Below are 18,222 nucleotides of genomic sequence, written 5' to 3' on the forward strand. Positions count from 1 at the left end.
GAGCCTTACGAAAGATTGAACTTGTGACCTCGCTCTCAAGGGGTTCCTTGTCAGAGAGAACTGCATAGATTGGAGGTTTGTAGTCAGGTATGTTGCAAAAGGCTGTTGCTCGCAGCGGTAGGTAGAGCTGCACATGTTCATTAGGCCAGACAACACAGAAACTGGACAGCGGTTCATTGAGGGGCGCCAACAAGTTTCGATTTTGCTTCTTTGTAAATCTTCCGACGGTGCAGTGAGGCATTTGGCATGCATTGTGTACGTGGTGTAGTACAGGCCAGAGATGGTTCTGAGTTGTTATGAGGGTGTTTTTGGTACAACGTCTTGGTTCCACTCATTCGGGCTTCCATGAATCTGAACCAGGATGCTCATTTCAAGAGGATCAATGAGTGTTTCCCTATCATCTCCCTCTTTGTGACAAGTACGCTGTTTACATTTCCATCTCACAAGATAACAAAAGCCGTGTTCACATGGTTCTACAGATAAACTCAGGTGGTGTATCACTTCTGGATTGGTCCGCTAAACCTGTATAAACTATGTGGGAGTCATTTGCGAGTATGTGAGACTTGGCAGTCAATATTCTCGCAGGCTGGTAGCTCTACAGGATCTATTCATCAATGAATGACTTAAAAAAATGGTTCAAATGGCTCTAAGCACTATGGGACTTAACTTCTGAGGCCATCAGTCCCTTAGACTTAGACCTACTTAAACCTAACTAACCTAAGGGCATCACACACATCCATGCCCGAGGCAGGATTCGAACCTGCGACCATAGCAGCAGCGCGGTTCCGGACTGAAGTGCCTAGAACCGCTCGGCCACAGTGGCCAGCTGCATGACTTCAGCTATACAGGCCATACCTCAAGAAAGTAATAGACTATCGGCTCGTATAGCTGAGGCCATTATACAGGGTGTTACAAAAAGGTACGGCCAAACTTTCAGAAAACATTCCTCACACACAAATAAAGAAAATACACTCCTGGAAATTGAAATAAGAACACCGTGAATTCATTCTCCCAGGAAGGGGAAACTTTATTGACACATTCCTGGGGTCAGATACATCACATGATCACACTGACAGAACCACAGGCACATAGACAAAGGCAACAGAGCATGCACAATGTCGGCACTAGTACAGCGTATATCCACCTTTCGCAGCAATGCAGGCTGCTATTCTCCCATGGAGACGATCGTAGAGATGCTGGATGTAGTCCTGTGGAACGGCTTGCCATGCCATTTCCACCTGGCGCCTCAGTTGGACCAGCGTTCGTGCTGGACGTGCAGACCGCGTGAGACGACGCTTCATCCAGTCCCAAACATGCTCAATGGGGGACAGATCCGGAGATCTTGCTGGCCAGGGTAGTTGACTTACACCTTCTAGAGCACGTTGGGTGGCACGGGACACATGCGGACGTCCATTGTCCTGTTGGAACAGCAAGTTCCCTTGCCGGTCTAGGAATGGTAGAACGATGGGTTCGATGACGGTTTGGATGTACCGTGCACTATTCAGTTTCCCCTCGACGATCACCAGTGGTGTACGGCCAGTGTAGGAGATCGCTCGCCACACCATGATGCCGGGTGTTGGCCCTGTGTGCCTCGGTCGTATGCAGTCCTGATTGTGGCGCTCACCTGCACGGCGCCAAACACGCATACGACCATCATTGGCACCAAGGCAGAAGCGACTCTCATCGCTGAAGACGACACGTCTCCATTCGTCCCTCCATTCACGCCTGTCGCGACACCACTGGAGGCGGGCTGCACGATGTTGGGGCGTGAGCGGAAGACGGCCTAACGGTGTGCGGGACCGTAGCCCAGCTTCATGGAGACGGTTGCGAATGGTCCTCGCCGATACCCCAGGAGCAACAGTGTCCCTAATTTGCTGGGAAGTGGCGGTGCGGTCCCCTACGGCACTGCGTAGGATCCTACGGTCTTGGCGTGCATCCGTGCGTCGCTGCGGTCCGGTCCCAGGTCGACGGGCACGTGCACCTTCCTCCGACCACTGGCGACAACATCGATGTACTGTGGAGACCTCACGCCCCACGTGTTGAGCAATTCGGCGGTACGTCCACCCGGCCTCCCGCATGCCCACTATACGCCCTCGCTCAAAGTCCGTCAACTGCACATACGGTTCACGTCCACGCTGTCGCGGCATGCTACCAGTGTTAAAGACTGCGATGGAGCTCCGTATGCCACGGCAAACTGGCTGACACTGACGGCGGCGGTGCACAAATGCTGCGCAGCTAGCGCCATTCGACGGCCAACACCGCGGTTCCTGGTGTGTCCACTGTGCCGTGCGTGTGATCATTGCTTGTACAGCCCTCTCGCAGTGTCCGGAGCAAGTATGGTGGGTCTGACACATCTGTGTCAATGTGTTCTTTTTTCCATTTCCAGGAGTGTATGTTATGTGGACATGTGTCCGGATACGCTTAATTTCCATGTCAGAGCTCATTTTAGTTTCGTCAGCTTGTACTGTACTTCCTCGATTCACCGCCAGTTGGCCCAATTGAAGGAAGCTAATGTTGACTTCGGTGCTTGTGTTGACATGCGACTCATTGTCTACAGTACTAGCATCAAGCACATCAGTACGTAGCGTCAACAGGTTAGTGTTCATCACGAACGTGGTTTTGCAGTCAGTGCAATGATTAGAAATGCGGACTTGGCAGATGCCCATTTGATGTATGGATTAGCATGGGGCAATAGCCATGGCGCGGTACGTTTGTATCGAGACAGATTTCCAGAACGAAGGTGTCCTGACAGGAAGACGTTCGAAGCAATTGATCGGCGTCTTAGGGAGCACGGAGCATTCCAGCCTATGACTCGCGACTGGGGAAGACCTAGAACAACGAGGACACCTGCAATGGACGAGGCAATTCTTCGTGCAGTTGACGATAACCCTAATGTCAGAGAAGTTGCTGCTGTACAAGGTAACGTTGACAACGTCACTGTATGGAGAGTGCTACGGGAGAACCAGTTGTTTCCGTAGCATGTACAGCGTGTGCAGGCACTATCAGCAGCTGATTGGCCTCCACGGGTACACTTCTGCGAATGGTTCATTCAACAATGGGTCAATCCTCATTTCAGTGCAAATGTTCTCTTTACAGATGAGGCTTCATTCCAACGTGATCAAATTGTAAATTTTCACAATCAAGATGTGTGGGCTGACGAGAATCCTCACGCAATTGTGCAATCACGTCATCAACACAGATTTTCTGTGAACGTTTTGGCAGGCATTGTTGGTGATGTCTTGATTGGGCCCCATGTTCTTCCACCTACGCTCAATGGAGCACGTTATCATGATTTCATAAGGGATACTCTACCTGTGCTGCTAGAACATGTGCCTTTACAAGTACGACATAACATGTGGTTCATGCACAATGGAGCTCCTGCACATTTCAGTCGAAGTGTTCGTACGCTTCTCAACAACAGATTCGGTGACCGATGGATTGGTAGAGGCGGACCAATTCCATGGCCTCCACGCTCTCCTGACCTCAACCTTCTTGACTTTCATTTATGGGGGCATTTGAAAGCTCTTGTCTACGCAACCCCGGTACCAAATTTAGAGACTCTTCGTGCTCGTATTGTGGACGGCTGTGATACAATACGCCATTGTCCAGGGCTGCATCAGCGCATCAGGGATTCAATGCGACGGAGAGTGGATGCATGTATCCTCGCTAACAGAGGACATTTTGGCTCTGAGCACTATGGCACTTAACTTCTTTGGTCATCAGTCCCCTAGAACTTAGAACTACTTAAACCTAACTAACCTTAGGACATCACACACATCCATGCCCGAGGCAGGATTCGAACCTGCGATCGTAGCGGTCTCGCGGTTCCTGACTGTAGCGCCAAGAACCGCTCGGCCACTGCGGCCGGCGAGGACATTTTGAACATTTCCTATTACAAAGTGTTTGAAGTCACACTGGTACTTTCTGTTGCTGTGTGTTTCCATTCCATGATTAATGTGTTTTGAAGAGAAGTAATAAAATGAGCTCTAACATGGAAAGTAAGTGTTTCCGGACACATGTCCACATAACATATTTTCTTTCTTTGTGTGTGAGGAATGTTTCCTGAAAGTCTGGCCGTACGTTTTTGTAACGCCCCGTATAATGGACTCTCCTGGTCATCTAGTTGAGGTCATTATTAAGATCAGAATAGGTTCTGAGGGTGCTGGCATACTGTCTCCTAGGGGCTGACCAATGTGGTGTTCAGTGTGGTTACTGATGGACATTAGTCTCACACAAAACGAAAAGTAGAAGATAATATACGGAACAAATTTAAGAATAGGAGGAGAGGATTAGACGTACGATTAGTGGTCGCGGCCTTCGGTGGCGTACATACCCCTGTACAGAGTAGGAGTTGATGCAGTTGGCAGCGATGTGGCAACTCAGCTCCCTGGAGAGTTGCACGGCAGCGTCCACCGTCAGGCCACGGATCTTCTCTGTGACGAAGCCGCACTTCAGCTCGTCTGCGTGCCGGAAAGGTTTCATGTCCCAGGTGGTCGGTACCAGGCGTCCGACAGCTGGCAACGTGGGGGACGACTGGTCGAGGTTGTCGCACGTTTCGTACAGCTGGTAATCATCTGCAAAACGCGTTTCAGTCACCCTGTGGTCTGCAAACTGACTGCTCGGAGACGCTGTCATCAGCTTTCAATCTGCATCAGCACTGCTCACCATTGAAATCGCAAGACCGTGAAAGCAGTAACCAAGAAATGACACATGACACGGTGTGTGCTACACGCTTACACAGAGAAATGATTAACATTTGAGGTGGTTGTTAACACCATTGTTGCGGCTTCCATTGAAGCCGACAGTGGTGTAGTTGATGACAACATCGGACACACGAGTTGCATCGCATCATCTTTTCAGACGAGTCCCAATTCTGATCATAGCGTCATTGTGGACGTGTCAAGGTATGGAGGCTCCAAGAAGAGCAAAGGTTGCATTCGTCGTGCCCAGGCGACAGTTGCCGTCATCGTGTCGACTGTCATTTGGTATGCAGTGTACAGTCGGTAACGTGGACCCCGGCCATTACATTCCTCAGTTTTTAAGACTGGTGTGTCTGTTGTGTTTTCAGGATCTCTGTGGCGCTATCTTTCAACAGAATAACTCGAGGTTGCACTTTGTCCATCGTGCCATGATCTACACCAAGATGCAGGGCCGTTACCCTGAGCAGAAGTTCCTCCAAATCTCTCACTCAGTAAGCATCTGGTCAGTGGTTGCCTCCACTCAGCACCCACAGAACCCCGGCACAGAGGTGACGCAGCAGCAGGCGGCATTCCCGTGTCCTGTCATCCTAGTGCAATGTGACCCGATGCCCAGCCAGATAAGAAATGTTCTTGGTGATACAGGTGGTAGCACTATGTACTAAATTTTGCATCCTGTATATCCCAACCAACTGTGAATGTAAGAGTCGCGTTCTGCCTACCATATTGTATACATGCTACAAATTTCGATAGCTCCTGTCTTTTCTGGTGTTACAATTACTGTAACGCTCAGGAGTGTACTTATAAATCCACAATATAGCAATCACTGTGAACTGCTTGGGAGGGGTACTTTCCATTGCACTATACACTAGGGTGTCTTCCCAACATTTTAGCACATTGTGCACGGATGTAAGGAAAGAATGCCTCCTAAAGCCGTCGGCACACGGACCGTGCTGTCGAACGTCAACGTTGAGCGTGCCAAGTTCAACGTGCTGCTGAACGCTCAGGAACGATGCGACTTGTGCACACGGTACGTGGCCCCCAACGTGGTATACGCGGTCGCAACGCACTGCAGCGGCAGTTGAGTGATGTTCCTAGTTCGTAAGTCACACTGTTTACTCAAAGGGCGCGCGTAAAATTCCCACATTAGCTCTATTAAAACGCAAATTTCCTCGATCGTCCACGAAAAGGAAAGTACCATGTCCAATCAATGAAGACACAGGCTTATAAAAGTTCCATTACAAACAGTGCAGTACAAAGTTGGAATACTTCTCCGCATAAGATAAACATAATTTCATCATTCCCACATTTTAGTAAAACCCCAAGGTCAGTCTTACTTGATCAGTGTTCCTACTCAGTAGCAGAATCTTTGCAACATGTGAATTACGAAGCGTAAAAGAAAAATGAGCAAAGTATCTTTATACAAGTAGCGCAAGCTGTCCTGTAGATTAAGCCAATCGAACAAAGTCGTCCCTCAGAAAAAGGTGAACTTATATTTACATAACATCAAATATTATAGTATATACTTATATTAAACTAATAATACAGTATCAGAACCCAATAAAAGCGCGAATGTTAGGAAAACATTGGAAGTGGCAAGACGCGAACCACCGCCCCATCAAATGTTCCTAATCTGGGCAGTGACGCTAGTCAATACGCTACACCAGTAACAGACAGCGAACGTCTAATCACAGTATTTTAGCTCTTACAGAAAACCTTAATGGTAGGTATGTTACTAATTGAAATTTAATTATAACAAATTGTACCAAGAACAATGCGTTTTGGGTGGATCTTCAGTGTGTCGCTGGCTTCAAATAGCCTACTCTCATAATACGCAAGTTACAATAATTCTTTTGCCACGAATATGATGTTTCTTATTATTTTATTGCAACGAATGACACAGTTAACAACGGGTTTTCGAGTGATTCTCAATTTGCTGGCGCTCAGAAACGGCATATATATATACAGGCTTGAAATGAAAGCCAATATGGCGCCTCACAACTCTGTACTGAAGTGGGACAGCGTGCGTGTGACGTAGGTGGCGTTGTGCCACCTCATTGGTCAACGCTCAGACGCACGCTCAGAATGTCTGACAGGCCAGATATTGCTCTGCACGTTCGGAAAGACTCCCGAACGTGCTATTTCACGCTATGACGTCAGAAACTCGGCACGCTCAACGCTCAACGTTCGGATGCACGGTCAGTGTGCCGACGGCTTAAGGTTACTCTGTGCAAGCAGCAGTTGGTCGAACCTTGTCTCCAAGGTGTCCCAGGGACCGATATGTAAGTAACTGTAGTACAAGCGTTGATTCCTCGCTTAATGCCCGTTCTTGATACTTTGTAGGCTCTCAGAGGACAGCTAACGTATGCTTCCTGCTAGGTTTTAAAACTTCCCTGTGACCTTCTATGAGACTGAGGAAAGCCTGCGACCATTCTTGTCACCCTCTTTGTATGTGTATATGTACATTCGACATTCCTTCTTAGTACTACTTAATATGGACAGCATGCACTTGGCCAATGTTGTGGAAGGGGTCACACACGCTTGTCTTATTTCCCCAGTATTCTACCACGTGCTCCAACTCTCATTCAACCTATGTGATCGTTCGATTTACAAATAGTTACACCAGATATTTCTACGATCTGACTGATCCAATTTCTGAAGTGCACGATTTTTTGTTTCTTAACATTTGAAGTAAGATGACATTCTTTGGACTATATAGAGATTGCATCAGTATCTGTCCGGATATTTGTGGAGCTTTTTCGACTTAACACTCCATTACAGATGAAACAATCACTGGAGGTCACTATTAAAATTTTCTACTGTATATCTGACATACGTCACTAACAGTAAGGGTCCCAACTTACTTCCCTGTGGTTACCTGTACATCTATGAGACGACAACCTTTCCATGCCATGTCATCTCTACCAGAATCAAGCCACGAATTTCATTTGATAATCCATTTAGTAAGCATTGGCCTGATAATTAGTCAAGTTCTATTAGAAAACCAATTAAAAAACTCTACCTGATTGCCTTCAACGTGGCCTTTGGCATGACACGTGTCAAAAGTGTAAGTCTGTGTTTTGCAGAATCTAAGATGGTTGGCGTGGAAGAGTGTTCAAGGTACTTCGAGTTTCCAACACAGTATGCAACAAATATGAGACAGACAAAAAATGGTTCAAATGGCTCTGAGCACGATAGGACTTAACATCTGAGGTCATCAGTCCCCTAGACTTACAACTAGTTAAACCTAATTAACCTAAGGACATCACACACATCCATGCCCGAGGCAGGATTCGAACCTGCGACCGTAGCATCAGCTCGGCTCTGGACTGGAGCGCCTACAACCGCTCGGCCACACCGTGCGGCGGAGACACACAGATAATTGGAACATTAAACACTGTTGTTACTAAATGGGATCGCACAGACCGTGGGCAGTTCGGCGAGCAATCCATAGAACCATAATTAACTCAGCATCATTAAGTTGTGGAATTCATCATTGCCCAAACACGTCCTACCATAGCAACGTGGAATGTACTCGGCTAGTCACAGAGAGGTTTTTCAAGTAAAAAATGCACTTCTAAAATGATTTCATTGGTGAGATCGAGTACGTGAGCTTACCAATCAGCTGCATGAACACGCCTATGTAAAAACATTGCAGTCTGCTAGGGGAGAGACACTGTTACGTTCGTGTGGGAGACGTCACTGCGACACTTCACAAGAGACGCTTGCTTCGATGTGAGGCAGTTTTGAGCTGCTGCTCGCAGGTGGCCCGAGACCCGCCCCTCAGTGCAGTGACAGTCAGTGAGAGTCTCTACTGCTGAGGCCGCGGCTCCAGTAGACATCCAACAGCGGCCAGCGACTCCCCACATGCCTCCACACCGACTGTCATCTTCTGGAATCACACATACTTTATCTCCCTCATCATTGCCTGCCAATGTTTTTCTCAGAGTTATAACCTCATTAAAGGGGCAGGAGGTCACAGGGGTCGAACTGGAGAGCAAGAGAGACACCACAGGACATTTTAATTTCTACTGTCTATACTTTTGCAAATAAATTCATAAAACTGTGTCAGCATCAGCAGGAAGGATTCAGGATTCACACTCATAGCAGTGGAAGTTCAACAACATAACAAAATAATTTTTTTTACATGTAAAAATTTCATCATTTTTTCACTTACTATTGGCTGCAGTTGTTGGTATAAGTCAACTTTTCTTCATAATTAAGAGAGATTCTCCGACAAATTTTGCACAACTTTGCCGCAGAGGTAGCACCGGTTCCCGTCGGATCAACGAAGTTAAGGGCTGTCGGGCTGGGCTAGCACTTGGATGGGTGACCACTCGGTCTGCCGAGCGCTGTTGGCAAGAGGGACGCACTCAGCCCTTGTAAGGCAAACTGAGGAGCTACTTGACTGAGAAGTAGCGGCTCCGGTCTCAGAAACTGACATACGGCCGTGAGAGCGGTGTGCTGACCACATGCCCCTCCATACACGCATACGGTGATGACTATGGGCTGAGGATGACACGGCGGCCGGTCGCTGTCGACGGGCCTTCATGGCCTGTTCGGGCGGAGTAGTATACAAACCATACTTACAGGTGTATGAAACTCTAGAATTTATTTAATTTATGGAAAAATGAATGAGCTGTTACATTTTAAACTTCATGTTTAGAAAAAACTCAAACTTTATAATTAATTATCTCAATTTTACTACAGTTTTTAATAAATCTGGAAAATTGTAGGGTTTCATACACCTGTAAGTATGGTTTGCATGCTGTGCAAAATTCATCGAAGAATCTCTCTTACTTCTGAAGAAAAGTGTACCTATAGCAACAAATACAGCCATTAGTAAGTGAAAAAATGATGAAATTTCACATGTAAAAAATATTTTGTTATGTTTTTGATTGATGTGAATCCTGAATCCTTCCTGGCCATGCTGACAAAGTTTTATCAATTTATTTGTAAAAGTATAGGCAGTGGAAATGAAAATGTCCTGTGGTACCTCTTCTGCTCTAAGTCGCCCCGTTTGGCGTCGTACCTTCGTTAATATAACGAACACACATCGTTTTCTTTCCTCAATACATGTAATTTCGGATGACTTCGTGCCTTCTCGTATATTCTTGTAGGCTGTGTCCCTGACATTTGTTTACCTAAACTTTAACTGAATTGGAATAGTGTCACAGTTGCGGCCAGTGGCTGAGAAACTTTGTCTGTCCTTTTTTATCACCAAAATGAAATGTTGTTACTAATATTTGTGGCTTTGTTATGACTGTAAGGCGCCCCTCCTCCAGGTACGTGACTGGCTGCAGGATCACGGTGTCTCCTCGTGAAGCTATCCTCGCCCACAACACCGACCTGTTGCAAGAACCTCACTGTACGGCATTTCAAAATGAGTACAACGATTACGAAAGGCTACAGCTATTTAACTCATAACGATTCAACGATAAGAGCTGAAGAGAACACGAAAGAAAGTTCAAAACAAGTTTACGTACGTAACAGGTGTTCTATGGGACTCCTCTCGGTCAAACGGACAACATCTAAACCAGAGGTCGGCAATGAGACAGCCCCATTCCGCAGCCAGCTGCATGAGCCGAGCAGCCGAGACCAGCTGACGTCTATCTAATACGAGGCGTGTTTTTTTTAAGTAAGTACGGTTTTGAAATTAAAAAAAGACGTGCTAAGATATCTCGATAATTTTATTTTTACATGAAAGCCTGTACCTTAATCTACGCACAATCTGATTCTTCCTTGTTTACGTTGTGTACTGAGTGTTTAAGATGCCTCCGACAGTCGTGAGTCCCGCCGACTGTGAAGTACGGGCTGTTATAAGATTTCTCAGTGCTAAAGGCCTAAAAGCGATCGATATTCATCGTGAGATCTGTGCAGTTTACGGAGAAAACATTATGAGTGATGGAATGTTAATAAAGTCGGTGAGAGCATTTAAAGATGGCCGCACAAATGTGCATGATGAACAACGGAGTGGACGTCCTTCGGTCGCTAATGAAAGTTTGGTGCAGGAAGTGCACAATAAGGTGTGAGAAAACAGACGCTTTACGATTTCCTCCTTGCGGGATGACTTTCCTAATGTTTCTCGTAGTGTTTTGTATGGCATTGTGACCGAGTTCTCGAATTACCGAAAATTGTGCGCACGTTGGGTACCGAAAATGTTGACGGATGTGCGCAAAACCAAACGTTTAGACAGTGCATTGACTTACCTTGAGCGGTACCACAACGACGGTGATGATTTCTTAAGCCAAATTGTTACGGGCGATGAAACATGGGTGACCTACGTCACACCAGAATCAAAGCAACAGTCTGTGGAAGTTGAGCAAGGGCATCCGTTTTGCTGCAAGACAATGCCCGTCCGCATGTGGCGAATCAGACCAAAGATCTCATCACATCTTTTCGATGGGAAACTCTAGATCATCCTCCGTACAGCCCCGTCTTGCGCCCAGTGACTATCATCTGTTCCTGCACTTAGGCGTCTTCAAGACGATGACGAAGTCAAAACAGTGGTGATGCAGTGGTTAACAAGTCAGGCGGCAGACTTCCATGAGGAGGGTATTCAAAAACTGGTACAATGTTATGACAAGTGCCTCAATATTGACGGATATTATGTAGAAAAGTAAATTAAGGTACAGGCTTCCATGTAAAAATAAAATTATTGAGATATCTTACCAAGTCTTTTTTAATTTCAAAACGGTACTTACTTAAAGAAACACGTGCTGTAAAGACTACATGGCGTTATGCGCAGTAAAGGCGCAAGAGTAGCCACAGAAACGAACCTTGCTGAATATAATACGTTACGGTACAATGCATTGTGGAGTTGAAATGGCTAGTCAAAGCAGTGCGGTAAAGTGGCCTTCTACTCTGAAGCGCCAAAGCAACCGGTATTGGCAAGCGTATTCAAATACAGATATACAAAGAGGCACAATACGGCGCTGCGGTCGGCAACGCTTGTGTAAGACAAGTGCCTGGCGCAGGTGTTAGATCGGTTACTGCTGCTACAATGGCAGGTTATCAAGATTTAGGTGAGTTTGAACGTGGCGCATGATCGATAGGACCAGCATCTCCGAGGTGGCGATGAAGTGGGGATTTTCCCGAACAACTATTTTACGAGTGTATCGTGAATATCGGGAATCCGGTAAAACATCAAGTCTCCCACATCGCCGCGGTCGGAGAAAGATCCTGCAAGAACGGGACCAACGACGACTGAAGAGAGTCGTTGAATGTGACAGAAGTGCGACCCTTCCACAAACTGCTACAGATATAAATCCTGGGCCATCAACAAGTGTCAACGTACGAACCATTCGACAAAACACCATCGATATGGACTTTCGCAGCCGAAGGCCCACTCGTATTCCGTTAATGACTGCACGACACAAAGGTTTACGCCCTCCTGGGTCCGTCAACACCGACATAGGACTGTTGATGACTGGAAACATGTTGCCTGGTCGGACGAGTGTCGTTTCAAATAGTGTCGAGCGGATGGACGTGTACGAGTATGAACCCACTAACCCTGTATGTCAGCTCAGGACTGTTCATGATGGTGGAGGCTCTGCAATGGTGTGGGGCGTGTGCAGTTGGAGTGATATGGGAGCCCTGATACGTCTTGATACGACTGACGGGTGAAACGTACGTAAGCATCCTGTCTGATCACCTGCATCTATTCATGTCCGCTGTGCATTCTGACGGACTCGGGCAATTCCAGCAGGACAATGCGGTACCCCAAACGTCTGGAATTGCTGCAGTGGTTCCAAGAACACTCTTCCAAGTTTAAACACATCCGCTGGCCAACAAACTCGCCAGACAAGAGCATCATTTTGCATACCTGAGCTGCCTTGCAACGTGCTGTTCAGAAGAGATCTCCACCCCCTCGTATTCTTACGCATTTATTGACACCCCTGCAGGATTCGTAGTTCCATTTCCCTCCAGCACTACTTCAGACATTAGTCGAGTCGATGCTACGTCGTGCTGCGGCACTTCTGCGTGCTCGCGGGGGCCCTACACGATATTAGGCAGGTGCAGCAGTTTCTTTGGCTCTTCAGTGTATTTCACAGTTCAATAGTTGGTAGTGTGATTAGTTGTTCACCGAAAGCGAAGGAGGAGCACAATGTTTAGTATGTGATAAAATATTAGGCATAAAAAGTACAATTTAGAATGTCGCTACATAAAACATCATTTCGACCTGTACGGAAGAGTAGAAGGTGAAATACAGTTCTCAGTAATCTACACGAGAAAGGGACTAAAGTAGAGGTATGTATTATACTGTTGTACCTACGTACGGTATAAGTGAATAACGGCACCTAATAAACCAAATTTTCGTTTTAAGTGAAAAATCCGCTAATTTCTTCCACAGGAATGTATACAGGGTGTTACAAAAAGGTACGGCCAAACCTTTCAGGAAACATTCCTCACACACAAATAAAGAAAAGATGTTATGTGGACATGTGTCCGGAAACGCTTAATTTCCATGTCAGAGCTCATTTTAGTTTCGTCAGTATGTACTGTACTTCCTCGATTCACCGCCAGTTGGCCCAATGAAGGAAGGTAACGTTGACTTCGGTGCCTGTGTTGACATGCGACTCATTGCTCTACAGTACTAGCATCAAGCACATCAGTACGTAGCATCAACAGGTTAGTGTTCATCACGAACGTGGTTTCGCAGTCAGTGCGGAGTTGGCAGATGCCCATTTGATGTATGGATTAGCCCGGGGCAATAGCCGTGGCGCGGTACGTTTGTATCGAGACAGATTTCCAGAACGAAGGTGTCCCGACAGGAAGACGTTCGAAGCAATTGATCGGCGTCTTAGGGAGCACGGAGCATTCCAGCCTATGACTCGCGACTGGGGAAGACCTAGAACGACGAGGACACCTTCAATGGACGAGGCAATTCTTCGTGCAGTTGACGATAACCCTAATGTCAGCGTCAAAGAAGTTGCTGCTGTACAATGTAACGTTGACCACGTCACTGTATGGAGAGTGCTACGGGAGAACCAGTTGTTTCCGTAGCATGTACAGCGTGTGCAGGCACTATCAGCAGCTGATTGGCCTCCACGGGTACACTTCTGCGAATGGTTCGTCCAACAATGTGTCAATCCTCGTTTCAGTGCTAATGTTCTCTTTACGGATGAGGCTTCATTCCAACGTGATCAAATTGTAAATTTTCACAATCAACATGTGTGGGCTGACGAGAATCCGCACGCAATTTTGCAATCACGTCATCAACACAGATTTTATGTGAACGTTTCGGGATCCATTGTTGGTGATGTCTTGATTGGGCCCCCTGTTCTTCCACCTACGCCCAAAGGAGCACGTTATCATGATTTCATACGGGATACTCTACCTGTGCTGCTAGAACATGTGCCTTTACAAGTACGACACAACATGTGGTTCATGCACGATGGAGCTCCTGCACATTTCAGTCGAAGTGTTCGTACGCTTCTCAACGACAGATTCGGTGACCGATGGATTGGTAGAGGCGGACCAATTCCATGGCCTCCACGCTCTCCTGACCTCAACCCTCTTAACTTTCATTTATGGGGGCATTTGAAAGCTCTTGTCTACGCAACCCCGGTACCAAATGTAGAGACTCTTCGTGCTCGTATTGTGGACGGCTGTGATACAATACGCCATTGTCCAGGGCTGCATCGGCGCATCATGGATCCATGCGACGGAGGGTGGATGCATGTATCCTCGCTAACGGAGGACATTTTGAACATTTCCTGTAACAAAGTGTTTGAAGTCACGCTGGTACGTTCTGTTGCTGTGTGTTTCCATTCCATGATTAATGTGATTTGAAGAGAAGTAATAAAATGAGCTCTAACATGGAAAGTAAGCGTTTCCGGACACATGTCCACATAACATATTTTCTTTCTTTGTGTGTGAGGAATGTTACCTGAAAGTTTGGCCGTACCTTTTTGTAACACCCTGTATACCTCCTCTGCCAGTGCAGCTGTTCATGCTAGTTACAGAATAGCTTTGCTGATCGCCCTCTCTTCCCAACCATTTTGTGAAGCACAGTTTGGAAGTCGTAGCAGACGAACAGTGTCCACAATTATCACGTTCTTTCGCAAGTTTGAAGCTGTCGCGTCGTATCGGAGTTCGTCAGCTGATGCTGTGGAACAGTTGCAGGATGTTACTTCGAATGTCTTGGTATTTCCTATTGCATTAGATGAGAGAACCGACTTATCGGACACAGCCCAGCTGGACATATTTATTGGCGGTGTCGATACAAACTTAGCAGTAAGGGAGGAAGCCCTTAATTCACGTCTTCTCAAAGACACCATGACAGGTGATGTACCGCAGTGCGTGGAAGATGTGTTTATCAGGTTTGGTCTGCCGTGGGGAGAGCTCGTTTCGGTCGCCACTGACGGAGCACCCTGCATGAACGGCTGTAGAGCAGAGCTCGTAAGTCGTCTGAGAGGCAAACTACTGCAACACGAGGTGAGGTTCGTAACTGTGCATTGCTTGATTCATCAGCAAAACCCGTCCGCAAAACACGTCACAACGGCAAATGTAATAATCGTAGTAGTGACAGCAGTTAATTTTATTAAGAGTCATGGACTGAACCATAGAGCCGGGCGGAGTGGCCGAGCGGTTCTAGGCGCTACAGTCTGGAACCGCGCGACCACTACGGTCGCAGGTTCGAATCCTGCCTTGGGCATGGATGTGTGTGGTGTCCTTAGGTTAGTTAGGTTTAAGTAGTTCCAAGTTCTAGGGGACTGATGATCTGAGAAGTTAAGTCCCATAGTGCTCAGAGCCATTTGAACCATTTTGAACTGAACCATAGATAATTTAAAAGTTTCAATTTGATGATATTGGGCAATTTTGTGAAGTTCGTTGGTTCAGTAGAGGTAATATGTTGTTGGGCGTTTTTGATTTGTTGGGCGAAATAGTTTTATTCATGGAAAAGAAGGGTCCTGTCCATGAATTCACTGATCCTAAATGGATTAATGAGGTAGCATTTGTCACCGACATCACATCCCACGTGAATAAACTTAATCTCAAGTTGGAGGGAAGAAACACAATTATTACTCATTGTGTAGACAGTTTTACTGATTTCAAGTAAATGGTGGAGCTTCGTCAGCGTCAGATATTGTAAGGTGAGTTAGGCCACTTTCCTAACTGTCAGTGGTTAATTTACATTCTTTTGAAACTGTGCCACGTGATATCTCCTCAGTCGAAAAAGGGCTGAAAAAGTCCACTGAACTAAAAGGTTGAAAATTAAGTACATTTTTCCGAAATAAGGATAGACTTCCACTGCGAGGTTGAGAACGCATTACCTTTCTTGACAACATCATGTGCAAAGCAAGCCAGCTCTCAGGTGTTCAGAACGGCACAGCGCTTAACGTCGTGCAGATCCGTGATGTACGAAGAGGTACTCACCGCGATGTATGCAGTACGTACTCCAGACCTCTGACAAACCAGGGCTGACTGAGACTCTACCCGCTTGTTCTCCGGCGAATTTGATTTGTTTACAGACACAATCGAGCAACTCGTTGTCATTTGCTACCAGCAAAATCACCAACGATGCAACTACGCCTCCTGAATTCATGATTAGCTGTTGGGACTGAGAACACAGAAAACGCACAGTGCGTATCGCGCAGAGCACGGGCCTCATATATAGCGACACGCGTGGCGAAGTCTTTCCGCAGGACGTGCAGACCGCAGCGAGTCACAGCCGTCCACAGACATCCGTCACACAACATATTCGTTCGATTTACGAGTGCGTTTACAGCTACAACTATATAAAGACAGCGGAAGCCACCGTACGGTGCGTGGCTGAGGGTACCGCCTACCACTACTTTGACACTGTACCACACAAGCGGCTAGTAGTGAAATTGCGTGCTTATGGAATATCGTCTCAGCTATGTGACTGGATTTCTGATTTCCAGTCAGAGAGGTCACAGTTCGTAGTCACTGACGGAAAGTCACCGAGTAAAACAGAAGTGATTTCTGGCGTTCCCCAAGGTAGTGTTATGGGCCCTTTGCTGTTCCTAATCTGTATAAACGATTTGGGAGACAATCTGAGCAGCCGTCTTCGGTTGTTTGCAGATGACGCTGTCGTTTATCGATGAATAAAGTCATCAGAGGATCAAAACAAACTGCAAAACTATTTAGAAAATATATCTTAATGGTGCGAAAAGTGGCAGTTGACCCTAAATAACGAAAAGTGTGAAGTGATCCACATGAGTGCTAAAAGGAACTCGTTAAAACTTCGGTTACACGATAAATCAGTCTAATTTTAAATTCAACTAAATGCCTAGGTATTACAATTACGGCCAACTTAAGTTGGAAGGAACACACAGAAAATGTTGTGGGGAAGGCTAACCAAAGACTGCAGGACACTTAGGAAATTTAACAGACCTATTAAGGAGACTGCCTACACTACACTTGTCCATCCTCTTTTAGAATACTGTTGCGCGGTATGGGATCCTTACCAGATACGACTGACGGAGTACATCGAAAAAGTTCAAAGAAAGTCAGCACCTTTTGTATTATCGCGAAATATGGGAGAGAGTGTCACAGAAATGATACAGGATTTGGGCTGAACTTCATTAAAAGAAAGGCGTTTTTCATTGCGACGGAATCTTCTCACGAAATTCCAATCACCAACTTTCGCCTCCGAATGCGAAAATATTTTTCTGACACCGACCTACATAGAGAGGAACGATCACCACGATAAAATAAGGGAAATCAGAGCTCGTACGGAATGATATAGGTGTTCATTGTTTCCGCGCGCTATACGAGATTAGAATAATAGAGAATTGTGAAGGTGGTCCTTTGAACCCTCTGCCAGGCACTTAAATGTGATTTGCAGAATATCCATGTAGATGTAGATGTAGATACTTGTCATTCCGTTTCCTGTTCCACTCGCAAACAGAACCAGGGAAAAACAACCGTATGTATTTCTCGTACCTTCGTGGTTCTTACGCGCAACGTATGTTGGCGGCGGTCAGCTTTAAATACCGTTTCTCTAAATTACCTCAACAGTTTTTCTCGAAAAGAACGTCGTCTTCCCATCTGAGTTCCCGAAGCGTCTCCGTAATACTTGCGTGCTCCTCGAACCTACCGGTAAACAAATCAATCAGCCCGCCTCTGAATTGGTTTGATGTCTCCCTTCAATCCGAGGTGGTACGGATCGCAAACACTCTCTTAGTGCTCAAGAACAGGTCGCACCAGCGTCTCCTTTACAGGTGAACAACTCCTTCCTAAAATTCTCCCAATAAACCAATATCGACCATTCGCCTTCCCTACTATAGTTGTCACATGCTCATTCAGTTTCATTGTAAGGTGTCAGGCAAATCCAACACCTTCCATGAAAACCCTGACATGATAGCAAATCCGGCAGTATGTCACATAGCTCCGAATGAATCCTGACATTAAATTAACCAAAGTAATACGATCAACGAGTGAGCAAATGGAATACCACAGACTAAAACAAGAACGCCTAAATGCATGTCATACCTTCCCACCGTGAAACAGACGCAGTTCCGAGGGGAGAAACGAGAATAGAAGCCGAGAGCAG

At 46.3% G+C, this 18,222-nt stretch overlaps 1 protein-coding gene across 1 annotated transcript in view; it reads right to left on the reverse strand.

The window, feature by feature from the left end:
• The window catches only part of LOC124795884, a 62,778-nt gene extending 46,530 nt beyond the window's left edge, over positions 1-16,248 (reverse strand). The window contains exons 1-2 of the mRNA XM_047259964.1: positions 16,080-16,248; positions 4,334-4,574 (exon numbers count right to left, since the gene is read on the reverse strand). Of these exons, the coding sequence (XP_047115920.1) occupies positions 4,334-4,574; positions 16,080-16,248 (410 nt within the window). The remainder of the gene's footprint in view (positions 1-4,333; positions 4,575-16,079) is intronic.
• Between the last annotated feature and the right edge of the window lie 1,974 nt (positions 16,249-18,222).

This window comes from Schistocerca piceifrons, chromosome 4 (assembly GCF_021461385.2).
Source record: "Schistocerca piceifrons isolate TAMUIC-IGC-003096 chromosome 4, iqSchPice1.1, whole genome shotgun sequence".
Lineage (NCBI taxonomy): Eukaryota > Metazoa > Arthropoda > Insecta > Orthoptera > Acrididae > Schistocerca > Schistocerca piceifrons.